At 41.6% G+C, this 12,813-nt stretch overlaps 1 protein-coding gene across 1 annotated transcript in view; it reads right to left on the bottom strand.

Moving 5' to 3' along the window:
* Positions 1 to 12,813, bottom strand: part of itgbl1 (integrin, beta-like 1) — a 53,537-nt gene that overhangs the window by 1,966 nt on the left and 38,758 nt on the right. Inside the window, exons 9-10 of the mRNA XM_031870105.1 lie at positions 6,452 to 6,598; positions 3,026 to 3,139 (exon numbers count right to left, since the gene is read on the bottom strand). Coding sequence (XP_031725965.1) covers positions 3,026 to 3,139; positions 6,452 to 6,598 — 261 coding nt within the window. The remainder of the gene's footprint in view (positions 1 to 3,025; positions 3,140 to 6,451; positions 6,599 to 12,813) is intronic.

Raw genomic sequence — 12,813 nt, 5'->3', positions numbered from 1 at the left:
TGAGGGCAATGTGGAAGAGAAGCTGTGAATTAAGAACTGCTCCATCATGCCTGACCTTTAACAAGGTTCCTCTTTTCACACCCCGCTTCCACTGGGTGCATTTCTCTGCCCCTGCTGACTTCGCTGCTCAGGACGTTTCTTTTGGTTTCACACTGCTTGTGCCCACACAGCAGAGGAGAGAAAACGCTGGTTTAATTAAGAGGGGAAAAAAGCCAGACATTTACACAGAAAAGTCAGTCTGTCTGAAAGAAATGCTTGTCACAACCATGTATGTAGACATAGTCACCCATTGGTTTGTGGACTAAAGTTTTGAAGCCTGGAGTTTGGCTTTTTGGCCGTCGGCATCACCTCCCAGACCGGACAACGTCGCTGTAGCAACCTGTCAATCACAAGGTAGCCCCGCCCTAAAGCATACTCTGCTTTATGGTCTGTTTGACTCTAAATGGACCATAATTTACATGCTGTATTGAAGAAGACTTGAAACTAGAGATTGAGACCATAAACTCATGTTTACAATGTTTACTGAGGGAATAAATCAAGAGAGAAGTAGAGTCACTTTCTCATAGACTTCTATACAATCTGACTTGTTTTTGCAACCAGATGATTGCCCCCTGATGGCCATTAGAGAGAATGCAAGTTTAAGACACTTCAGCATTGGCTTCAGAACCGGAGGTGGCAGTCTGCATTAAAACAACTTTTTTTAAATGTTTTTGTTAGCAAAGGAAGAAATATTGAATATCGAAGTAATAGAAGTTCGGGTTGGAACGAGGACTGTGCTACATCTGACTTCAACATAAGAGACTGGAGTTAAAGTCCAATCTCCTGCAATCGTTCCATAAGTATCTTAAAAGGCCTCAACTGTCCAACCAATAAGGGAGTCAGTTCAGCAACACCATCATATTAGTTGTTTTGGGAATCACTGACAAGCCAACACTGTGAGGGTATTTTTTTAATTTAGGTATATAAAGACACCCATATTGGGCTAACGCCCTCCTCTGAATGTGTTATAACCTCGTAGCCCCCGTCTCTCCACAAGCTCCCTGAGGTGTCAGACAGGAGATGCCGAGCTTAGGAGGACTCCTGAAAAAGACTTATCTACTGCAAAATATCCCTGGGAGAGAGGAGGGCAGAGTCTGAGGAGGGAAAAAGGGGTGACGGACTTAAACACATGATGAAAGAAAGGTGGAAGAAACAGAAGGAAGCAGAGATGGGTAAGTAGGTGAGAGGAAAAACAATAAAAGTCAGCTAAACGGCTTGTTGATCTTCCAGGGAGCAGATTAGACAGACCTCCCTGTCACTAAAGATTAGGCTGGCCTTTCTCTATTTATTCTTCTTATTGTCAGTAAATCCCATGAAATGATTAAAACCCAAAATGCCTTTAGTCTGTCTCTCAGAACTTTCCAACTTCCCTACTGCACCACAAGCCCATGCACAAACAACAGCAAATGGTGCGTTTGTCAGGGACTATTTTAATCTGCGGATTAATAGACATTTGGTGCATTCATTTTAATCCAGAATCTAATTTAATGAAATTAGAACCGTACTTAAATATAATTTTAAGGTACTTCAGTTGTATACTAATTTATACTTCCACTATATTTCAGAGGGGAATATTTTACTTTCAACTCTACCTTTATTTTGTTAGCATTCATATTTCTGGTACATTTTGGTGTTAATACTTCTTTGCTCTTTTCTATTTGTCTGTTTACATAATAATATTGTGACAATATATATGGGATTAAAAATGAATTGTACACTGTGTGTGTGTGTGTACATGGTAATTACAGAATATTTCACCCATTGCAGCGGTATAGGGCTCACGTTTTTTTAATAGTTTTTGACAGCGATGGAGCTTTATGGCACAGATGAATGAGACAAAGCAGGCGGTACTTGTTGGTCGGCAAGTCAATGTCAGTTTTGATGTTTTAATGGGAAAATGAATAACATCAACAGCTCAATTGAACCACCCGTGTTCCCTCTGGAGTGGGAGGCTCTCTGATCCCGGCTCACGCTCTTCAAGGCTTAGTTTAAATGGGCGTTCACTCAAACCAACAGACACTTGTGTTACTGCGTTGCTGATACTAAAACCTTTTCAGGTAATTGTAATAGATCTGATGGAAAATCACGTCAATGAATATGCCCGCGATGAAGAGGATTCTGAAGTGTTGCATATTGAAAGAAATGTATTTGTTTTTACCTGTGTTGCAGACAGACAAATAAAAAGCTCTTTGTTTCCCTCTTCTGAAAGAAAGTGGCTGAAATTATCATATTCAGCGCATGACATTGACCAGCAAGCACTCCTGAAACGCTGAATTTTCCACATCACTCATGGGTTGTACAGCTCTGAAGGGTCCGTGAAATCTCCAGGTGCAGACTAATTCCTGGGCAAACTTGGCGAACTCATTTTTGGATCGTTAACTTGTAAAAAAAAAAAAGGCTCCACTGCTTTTACCTGCATATTCAAGACTTGCCTCTTCATATAAAACACCATTACCTTATAATAGCTCTCATGCATTATGCTAATGTTCACTAATATATACTCCAGTAAGTTATATGGTAATCGGGAACATTTAACAGACATTGCCACACATTGCTCATTGCCTCTCAGTTTTCCACATTTTCTAAGCAGCCCTTGTCTCCATTTAGAACCACTGATGCTCATCTGAATGACATTAAGGCTGACATTTGGAGTCATGGAGTAATAATGAGAAACACTTCTGAACAGCTGTCCAGATTCTGACAGGGGGCAACAATAATTATAAACTATGTACTGAGATTTTCATTATCAGCGGGTAGAAGACGGCTCCTGTGGATAAGCTGCTATATAGAGAGAGAAGATATATAAAGTGTGTGTGTGCGTATGTTTGTCACTATTCACTTCTCTCTTCTCAAACTCACAACCATAGCTGTTCACGTTAGTGGGATTGCTTCAAAATCTACAAGTACAATGGTGTGTGTGTGTGTGTGTGTGTGTGTGTGTGTGTGTGTGTGTGTGTGTGTGTGTGAACCACATGTCCCACTCTACCTGTGCAGATGAGGCCGTCATGTTTGTCACACTCTCGGTCGTCACACTCACAGTACTCTCCAGACACCCACCAGTCTTTGGGAGAGCAGATACATTTGCCACAGTGACAGGAACCTGCAACACACACACACACACACACACACACACACACAAAGTGTTACTTAACTTTTCACATTCCGAATCCAAGCTGAGTAACATTTCGATGTGTTTTTCTTGTTAACGCCATCCCCTCATGTTTTGAGTTCGTAATAAATGCTGTTTGTACTATTTCTTATAAATTCTTTGCTTTACACAGAAGATGAATAGAGTTGGGCTGAGTGTAGGGGATGTTCCCCGGGGAAACAGCCCCTACTTGTTTCCACCAGGAAACCAATCCGCCCAGACTTAAGACTTCCCCTCTCCCCCATCAGTGTTTGTTTCTCTCTCTCTCAAGGTCGGCATCAGGATAGTACGGTATTAAGGATTGGTAGTGGAAAACAAATATACTGCTGTCTGCTTCAGTTTTTTTTTTCCAAAGCTCATACCAGAGGTCCAACAACTATGTTTTCATTCTCCCCAATTTCAAACCTCACACATCGGATCACACGATGGGAGGTGGAGGCAGACAGACAGACAGACAAGACAGATAGACAGACAGCCAGATAGACAGACAAGACAGATAGACAGACAAGACAGACAGACAGACAGACAGGGAGACAGACAGACAGACAGACAGACAGGGAGACAGGGACACAGACAGACAGGGAGACAGACAGGGAGACCGATAGACAGACAGACAGAGAGACAGGGAGACAGACAGACAGGGAGACAGACAGGGAGACAGACAGAGAGACAGCCAGATAGACAGACAGGGAGACAGACAGGGAGACAGACAGACAGGGAGACAGGGAGACAGACATACAGGGAGACAGACAGAGAGACAGCCAGATAGACAGACAGGGAGACAGACAGGGACACAGACAGAGAGACAGGGAGACAGACAGACAGACAGGGAGACAGGGAGACAGAGAGAGAGAGAGGCGAAGGAGGAGCTGGGGGAAGATTGTTCCGGTGTCTGAATGTGGTGGAGCGTGGAGAATGAACACGCTCATCTTCATTTTCATGATCCCACTCGGCTCGACTCGGCTCTGCAGGGCTGGACCCACTGCAGTTGCTCTATTTCTGTGGATTCGACGCCACACAGCAGAGGAGGAGGAATCCTGCTGCCTAATGTCATTTGCCACCTAATGACACATACGATGTGGCGACACTGTGCAGAATCTAAGAAATGTATAGGATATTATAAATCTTTATTATCAATCAACCTGACATTTTTTTGTTTCCGGTTAACTGGTTGATCATTTAGTCTATAACATGTCAGAGGAGAGGGGACAATGCCCCGATGGAGACACCTTTAGATTGTTTGTCTTGTTGCAATTCATTACAATTGTGAACAATTTATTCACATGAACATTCTTATGTCCCCGCACCTCTGACAGCTGTGGTCGAAGGCGTTGTGTTTTCGGGGTTCTCTGTACGTCTGTCCCGTTCCCGTGAACGCCATATCTCAGGAAGTCATTTCTCCAAATTTGGCACAAACGTCCACCTTGGGCTCAAAGCGTGAACTGATTCGATTGTGGCGGTCAAACGCAAGAATTCATATGCTTATTCTGACAATTTCACATGAATGTCAAATAGGGTAGAGTGATGAAGTGATGACATTTTGGACAGACATGGATGTTAAATGCAACTTGACTGGTCGGCAGAGGCATTAGACCGGGAGATGGTGGTTCTAGTTGTTGATTAGTTCCCTATCAATCAACTGATCCATTAATCTATCAACATTCTCAGCCCTACAGGAAGCTATCTGAGTCTGTGTTAGATAACTTCAATATAATATGTAGTGATATGTCAGATTTTGGATTGTACTGCAGCTGTGTTCTGGTTCATGTAAAACACGTTCCTGTCTTGGGTAAAAGATTACATAAAGGAAGCTAAACGTAAATCTTGTCCAGATTATTACCGTAATCATTAAAGAGCGAGTTATTAACCTGTTACAGAGCAACACGGTTGTGGGTTCAGAGTGGGAATTTGATGTTAATCTCGTAAGTTTAATTACTTGGTACCATAACGTTCCGATGTAAGAAATTCCGACAATTGGAATATGCTTTTTGTTGAGCTTCACAGATGACCTTGTTTCATTAAATGCGTCTCGTACATGAATGGTCTACCGTTTCAGTTGCGGTGGGGATCAAAAGAGTTTTGAAATAGTGAGATAGTGAAATAGTGACTATGTACAAGAGAAGGGAGATGATTGAGAATATGTAAATACTGTATATTAACTGAGAGCCGTTTGACAAGTATAAAGAGAACTTATTACCCGCAGAAAAGACGCATTGTAATTAACAAAGTTTGTGACGCAGAACATATCGTTTTCTAGTTCGAGACATTTTGAGCAACACTCCAGAAAGAAAATTTGAGACAAGAGTTATGATCCAGAGTTTGTAAGAAGGTGAAAGCGCTGAATGAAACTACCAGAGGTAATGGGAAGGGGTACGTTTCAGAAATTGCTCATTTTCATTGATCTTTAGGGGGAAGATATTGTGATATGTTCTAGAGAAAGGAGATAAAAAAGGACATTAAACCTCTGAAGAGAACAGAAAAGAAAATGCCAGAGCTTCCATCAATAGAGTGTCTTGTTGTTGTTACAACATACTGCTGTACTAACTAACTTTTTTCCTTTAACTTTCTTTAAGCTCGTTAAGAATATGCCTTCTTCTCAGATCTTTATGTGGCATAATTCACCCCATAATATCTGCACTGCAGTTTTACATATTACTTTAAAAAGTTAAGGGTTAAATGTAACCACCCATCGTGAATCGTGTATTTCTGTGAGCATATACTGCTTGTATGCTGTACTTTAGTACAAATTTGAGGTACATTTACTTGAGTGTTTCCATGTCATGCTACTTTATACTTCTACTCCGGTACAATTCAAGGGTAAAAAATGTAGTTTTTACTCCACCACAGTTATTTGACTGTACAGATTTGCAGATTAAGATTCAACATTAAAAAACACATTACAATTTTATAATCTTATATTTGATGCACTGTTGTAGATTAAAATACCCAACAATATAATAAATAAAAGTTGCTCCAGCAGTAAATGCTACAGAGTAATGCTGATGCTGCTGATAATCCAGTGATATAATATATAATAATATAAAATCCATAGGGGGCATTTGTCTGCATTATGAGTACTTTTACTTTTGACAAAAGTACATTGAGCCAGTAACACTTTTATAATTTGTTAAATTTTTTATTCCTATTTTTGTACTACTAAGTGCAAAGTCGTACCAAGTGAATACTTCTTCCACCACTACCAAACTGTGACTTCCATGGAAACTTTTTGGACTTTGCAGAATTGAAAAAAAACATCTCGCACACCTTTTCCGCTGCACATGACTCCGTCCGAAGTCTCACAAAGCTCCTTGCTCTGAACGTCGCTCATGTCACAGGACCTCTGGAACTGGCACAGCTTCCCGAACCAGCCCTCCTCGCAGATGCAGCGTCCGCAGGAACAGTAACCGTGACCTGGCAGAAGGGCCTTCATTTAAAAGGAGACAGAATATGGAGCATGGCCAAGAGAGAATACCACAACCAGAAGAGAGAGAGAGAGAAAAAAAGAAGAAAAATAGCATGAAAGCATTCAGAGATGGAGAGAAAAGTCAAGAGAAACGCCACTGGAGAGAGCAACAAGAAAGGCGATAAAGCAAATAAACACAGAAAGTTGACAGCACAGACACTGAACCTTGACAGTAATAGGCAGTACAAGGAGACAGAGCTACGGGAAGATGAGAGAGACGCAGCAGGCTTATTGTATTTTCTCCCGGGACATGAAAGGAACTGTCATCACTGGTCTTGTCCTGTCCTTAATAAATCTCCACCGCTTCAGAGAAAGATGAAAAACAAAGAAAGGCAATGGCAGACGACAACACATAAAGACGCACACACACACACACACCAAACAAACCAGAGATGTTTAATTGGTTGAAGAAGGCAGTCTGGGTGCTTGTTCTAATAGCCGACAGCTTCACTGTGGTTTTAACAAGTGTGCACACACACACACACACACACACACACACACACACAAAACACACTTATTGGCTTATTCCGTCCCTCGACTCTGACAGCTGCATCACTCGCAGTGCGCTTACTTCAACACAATTCAATTGTATCATGTAGAGGCGGTGGCATCATTGATTGATTCCTTTGTGTTCACATCTGGTTACAGATGCCAGGTTGAAGAGGTGATAATGAGCGGAGCATTTTCACATCATTCCCACCATTGTAAATCTTTACCGTGCTGTTAGACATTCAGTCAGAAAGCTGTGTGATTACATTTTGATTGTCAGCTGAGACTTAACAGGTCGCACATTCAGACTTGCATATGTACTGTACACCAGTGGTGGGCCGTCAGGGCCTGCAAGGCCTTCTCTGCTGGCCTAGACAGAATCACAAAGTTATAGCTATTTTATAATTTAATAATTTTTCATAAATACACTACATGTATTATAATTTTTTTTCTCATTATCTTATTTTCTCATTGCACAGCTACTGTCTTCCTCAGTTGCTCTGCTTCCAGTGCAGCTTGTTTTAAGTAGAGCTTTTATCCAATCAGATTTCACCTCTGTGTCTCTAGGTAAGAACAGAGGCCTGAGGCCTGCAGACTCACAAGTGAATCCCCTTGCAGTTTAAGTGAATGGGGACGATATTGTTGATTGTCATAGTGTTCAACCAATCAGATCTTTAGTTTGACATGTTGGGCGTATTCTTTGACGTGCCAGAGCCTGCTAGCTGGCCTACAAGTACGTGATTGGTCAGTGGGCTAGCGTGACATGTTGGGTGGTGACAATCCCAATATCTGCTGCCTCTGTCGAGCGGACATTTTCAGCCCTCAAACACATTAAAACGTATTCAAGAAATACAACTGGGGAGGCTCGACTGTCTTCACTGGCGTCCATGAATCGAGAAGGACTTCTTACTGGAACTAAAGCTCACGGATGTACTGAACAACCGTGAGATTAAACTCTTTGTTAACAAAGAAAGGAGGAAGCACTTTGTCTTTAAATAGTGAACAGCAGCTTTGGTAAGTTAACTGCTTTTGTTTTTACATCTGCAGTAGCTTTAGGGTGTTTGTTTAGATATTATTATATTTGTACAACTTGTTTTTATGAATATTAATTTTTGTTTGGTTTAATATGTGATAGGAACTATTGTTACGGCCAATATTGCTCTGGGGACACATTTAGTCGGTGCCCAGCAACAAGAAGACACGTCTATGAAGCGGCAGAAGTCTATATACTCATCATGCTTTCTGGCCAAGAGGTATATATGAGAAGATCGATACCTCACTCTTATGATTAATATGTACGCTATGTCAGTTAGCATGTTTTAGCATGAAGGCTATTGGGGTCAATTTTGCCCCTAATCAAACGTCTCTAAATAAATGTTTGACACCTTATTTTGTAAAACTTAAAATTTAACAGCTTTTCCTAATTTAATGGGGACAACTGGGTAAAAATATAATTAACATGATATATTTTCAATGTCATGTATGCATTTTGTATGCATCTGCATTGTTCGGGGTCAACTTGACCCCAGGCTGTTTCAGCTGTATGAACCATAGAGGAAATATGAACATTTGGAACATTTTTGGCTGATACTAAGGTCACTAACATAATCATAATCTTCAGGGCCTTAACCTGTCGTAACCGTACCTGTAATAGTGTGAGAACCCCTGAGATTTCCCATGCTGTTGGGCAGGGGAAATATTGCTCCTGTGAGGACAATGATAGTTTACACAACACAGGGGAAGAACAAACATATAAAAGCTTGCACACCAGCCTTCACAACCTGGTTCTCTTGGTTCTCTGTGTGCTCTTCGTTTACACTCTCAATTGAAAATTACCTCTAAATAAAGGTTTTTAGCAAATGAGCACTCTTTGACAGTGAAAGTGACATAAAGGAGAACGCGTCTGAGACTAATGATAATGGACCGGACCCCCCGACTGGGTATTTCGCACACTGGCAGACAATATCCGCCCCAGCAACAGCCAGAGATGCTCTCAAGTCAATTTTGTGCAAGTCCGAGTCAGGTCTCAAATCTTCGAGGAGCAAGTCTCAAGTCCAACACACTCTCACTCACACCTCATCAAATACTGACCCTTGGTCAGTGCTTCTATGCTTCAAGCTATGATGCTCTACATATCCCTTTGGCGTCACTTTTGGACGTGTCAGTCACAGTGAGTCAATATACGCTTGTTACATGCCTGGTGTCTTTTCAAAATAAACCTTTGTCTTCACAGGAAGTTAGGTTTAGGCAACAAAACCACTTGGTTTAGGAAAAGAGCCTGGTTGAGGTTAACGTCACTGACTAACAACTCATGTGAAAAACGACACTTTTGACTCACGTCACTAACGGCTTAGGTGACGAAATTTCCACCTTTACTTTTAGTTTTGCAAGGGATATTAACAGATGTCTCCAGGAAGAAAGTCCTGTGTTTGTTTCACTCATCCGCCTTCCCACTCACCCACCTTGTGTAAACTATCTCACTCTTCATACTATGTCAGTTACTCTGAGCGCATAGCTTTATCTAAGAAATTCAAAGCATGTAGGCCTACTGTCTCATCCCTCCTTTATCTATTAGCATACCGTATCAGCATTAATCAGTTGTTTGATATATGGATACTTTAAACAGGCAATCAATTTTTTGAAAAAAAACAGTGAAGTAAATACTTGTACTTTGCCCGTAAAAATGGATATAGTCTTTAATTATTTAAGGTTACAGGAAAATATTGCTAACATAGGGCATGAAATTAAAAACATAACCTATTTTCCGATAGTAGTTAGAGTACAACCATATTGTATCATAACACTGGTTCTCCAACTAATGACTCTTATAATCGTATAATCTACTGTAACGTCCCTTTAGCCTCTCAAACCCAGAGATGCTCACAAGCAATTTTTCCAATGTCCAATTCAAGTCTCAAGTCTTTGAGGGGGGAAGTCCAAGTCAAGTCTCAAGTCGCTGTGTGTGCGACTTGAGTCCAATTTCCAAGTCCAAGTCTCAATCTCTGTGCAATCCCGTGTTTTAGAATGATTAGAAGTAGAATAAAAATCGAGCTTGAACCTTGAAATGGATGATGAAGAAATCAAATCTCAAGTATCTTTAGAGACACAGCTTGTACAAAATAACAGCAACTATGCAATGGATCATTCTGCAGCTCACATTGCTTCCCGATGCTGTTGTTTCTTTCTTTATTGCTGTTTTTAATCAAACGGAGGTAGAGGTGGGGGATGGTGTATCGGAGGTGTGTGTGTGTGTGTGTGTGTGTGTTTGTGAGTGTGGTGGTTGTGTTGTTGGGAGGATATAAATGAAAGTTAGCGAGCTTCTGTCTCAGTCGGAGTGGAGAGGCAGCCATGGCGGGCCATGCATGGCTGCCTCAATCAGCCTGCCTGGGAGAGCAGTTAATTGCTTTGGAGGAGCGGCAACCTAGCCCTCATTCAATTAGTCTGCACCTGCCTTTCACAGAGCGTGCATTGTGCTATAGCGTTTAGAGATGGACTGTGAGGGGGAGGCGGTGGCAAATCTGGTATTCAACCCCGGGAAAAGATGTACCGTATGCGGAGAGTGTCTTAGGGAGTCCATTGTCACGGAAAGGATAGAACTGAGCTGGTAATAGCGGGGGGCTCTAAGCCCGCCTCTATGCACACTTTGTTGCTCCAATGCAGCCCTTTTTTTCTGTCTGTATCTTGAAACTACCCACAACCCACAACTCTCTAACCCTACACTTCACTGTTTTTTTTTGTATTATTGTGTGACTCCATTTCCAATTTAGACATAGAAATGTACATTTTCTCATCAGAAACTCGTAATATGTTAGTTTTAATACACATTTTCATTGTATCAGTCCTGTTACTCTGACACATTACCCCCCCCCCCCCTAAAATATTGGGACATCACACCAGTCACATGATCAACAGGAAGTAACACCTCCTGAGTCTCCAGAAAGCCATGGGACGACCAAAAGCAAGTTTTCTCACTCTATTTTCTATATTTTTGATCATACTGCAAGTATGACTGAGAACATCAATCTCAACGTACAGTCCTGTTAAATTGTTTCTTAGATGTGTTTTTTTAAAAGTTGTTTTCGGTAAACCACTTGATGATGCCAAATGTTCTCATGCTATCAGCACTGATGTCATGTGGCTACAATTCATATTTGCTAATGCTATACTAAAATCTCAGTCCTGTTACGTATGAATACAATAGAATAGTACTTTGAATATTTGAAGATGTGTGTTATTAAATACAGTGCTGAGCCTTCATACCAATCAGGCAGCTTTCAGGCTCAACACTAATGCTACGCTCTTGTCCCATAGGGGGTTGACATATTGACTGGTTTCAGACTTTTAAATACCATTCATGTCAACAACTGTGTCATAATTATGTCTGAGAAATTATGATATTTCGAAAGCCCTCATGATATTTTTCAGACTTGACACTTGATATGGAAGTGCCCCAAAAACCAGACAGATACTGAAACCTCACATGAACCCAAATCACTTGTTCGATGTCACTAAACCCAAATTGAATGGATACATTGTGCAATATTATCATTGGGCAGTATGTTTACCCCTCACATGGCCAGGTCTGCAGCCATACAGCTGTCTATAGAGTTGTTTGATAGACACAGACTTTTTTATCCAAAATTGGGAAATGATTGTGTTACAGCAGCAGGTTATCCACATACATTATCAACACTAGAGATGTATATCTAAAGAATACACAATATAAAGAATATATTAGAATACACAAAATATAACAAACTAGAAATAATAGCACAACAGCGTGAATGCTCAACATTCATCAATCCCATTGCGCACAAAAGTTGACCAGAGAGGCCTGAAGAATGAGCAGAGTGCAAAGTGGATATTTGGCTGCTCTCTCCTCTCGTTCTTCGTGTTTGGAGAAAAGCCTTGAGAGCCAAGTGTGGGCCAAGCTGACTGACAAACTAGTTAACACTTAGGGATTGAATTATATGCAAGGAGCCAGTGTCATTTCTCACTTCCCCTCCCTCTCAGCTGTCTGCAGCGAGGGCCAAACATCCAGGGGCACAGACTGCACTGTACCCTGGATTGGGAAGTTATTCTTTTTTTATGTTTTACAGCCCCCTCACTACAAAGCCTTTCTGTTTGATCCCCAACTTCTCACTCTGGGTACCTGTTTTAGAGTGCCTCTGAGCTTCTCACAGGCCTCTGAGTATACCAACTTAATTGTCAGCCTGACAGCCTGACTGTGTGTGTGTCTGTGTGTGTGTGTGTGTGTGTGTGTGTGTGTGTGTGTGTGTGTGTGTGTGTGTGACTGCGTCTGTGCTTGGTGCTCAGACAGGCTCTCACTGGACGCCTCATGAAGAATTGTTTCTGGACAGCTCGGGACACAATGAGCCACAGTAATCCATTCACATAAATACTGCATCCCCCCTTTAAAGGAGAAATCTACCCTCAGATGCTGCACTGCACCACTGATGCAAAATGCCACAGCCGACAAAAAACAACATGAAAAAATAAATTCAGTGCGTTAGCTGGGAGATGGGAATAGACAGATTGCATGTCAATTCAAGACTGATTGCAAATAGTCTGAGCATTGGAGTGAAGCAAACAGCGGATTAAACAGTGAACAGAGTTTGACAAAGTGACTCCCCTGCTTGATACCCCTGTGGGGGGGGGGGGGGGGGGGGGGGGG

The sequence above is a fragment of the Anarrhichthys ocellatus genome, unplaced genomic scaffold, assembly GCF_004355925.1.
Source record: "Anarrhichthys ocellatus isolate YVR2014 unplaced genomic scaffold, GSC_Weel_1.0 scaffold51, whole genome shotgun sequence".
Lineage (NCBI taxonomy): Eukaryota > Metazoa > Chordata > Actinopteri > Perciformes > Anarhichadidae > Anarrhichthys > Anarrhichthys ocellatus.
Note: the sequence above shows the minus strand (reverse complement) of the source record. Positions and strands in the feature narration are given on the sequence as shown.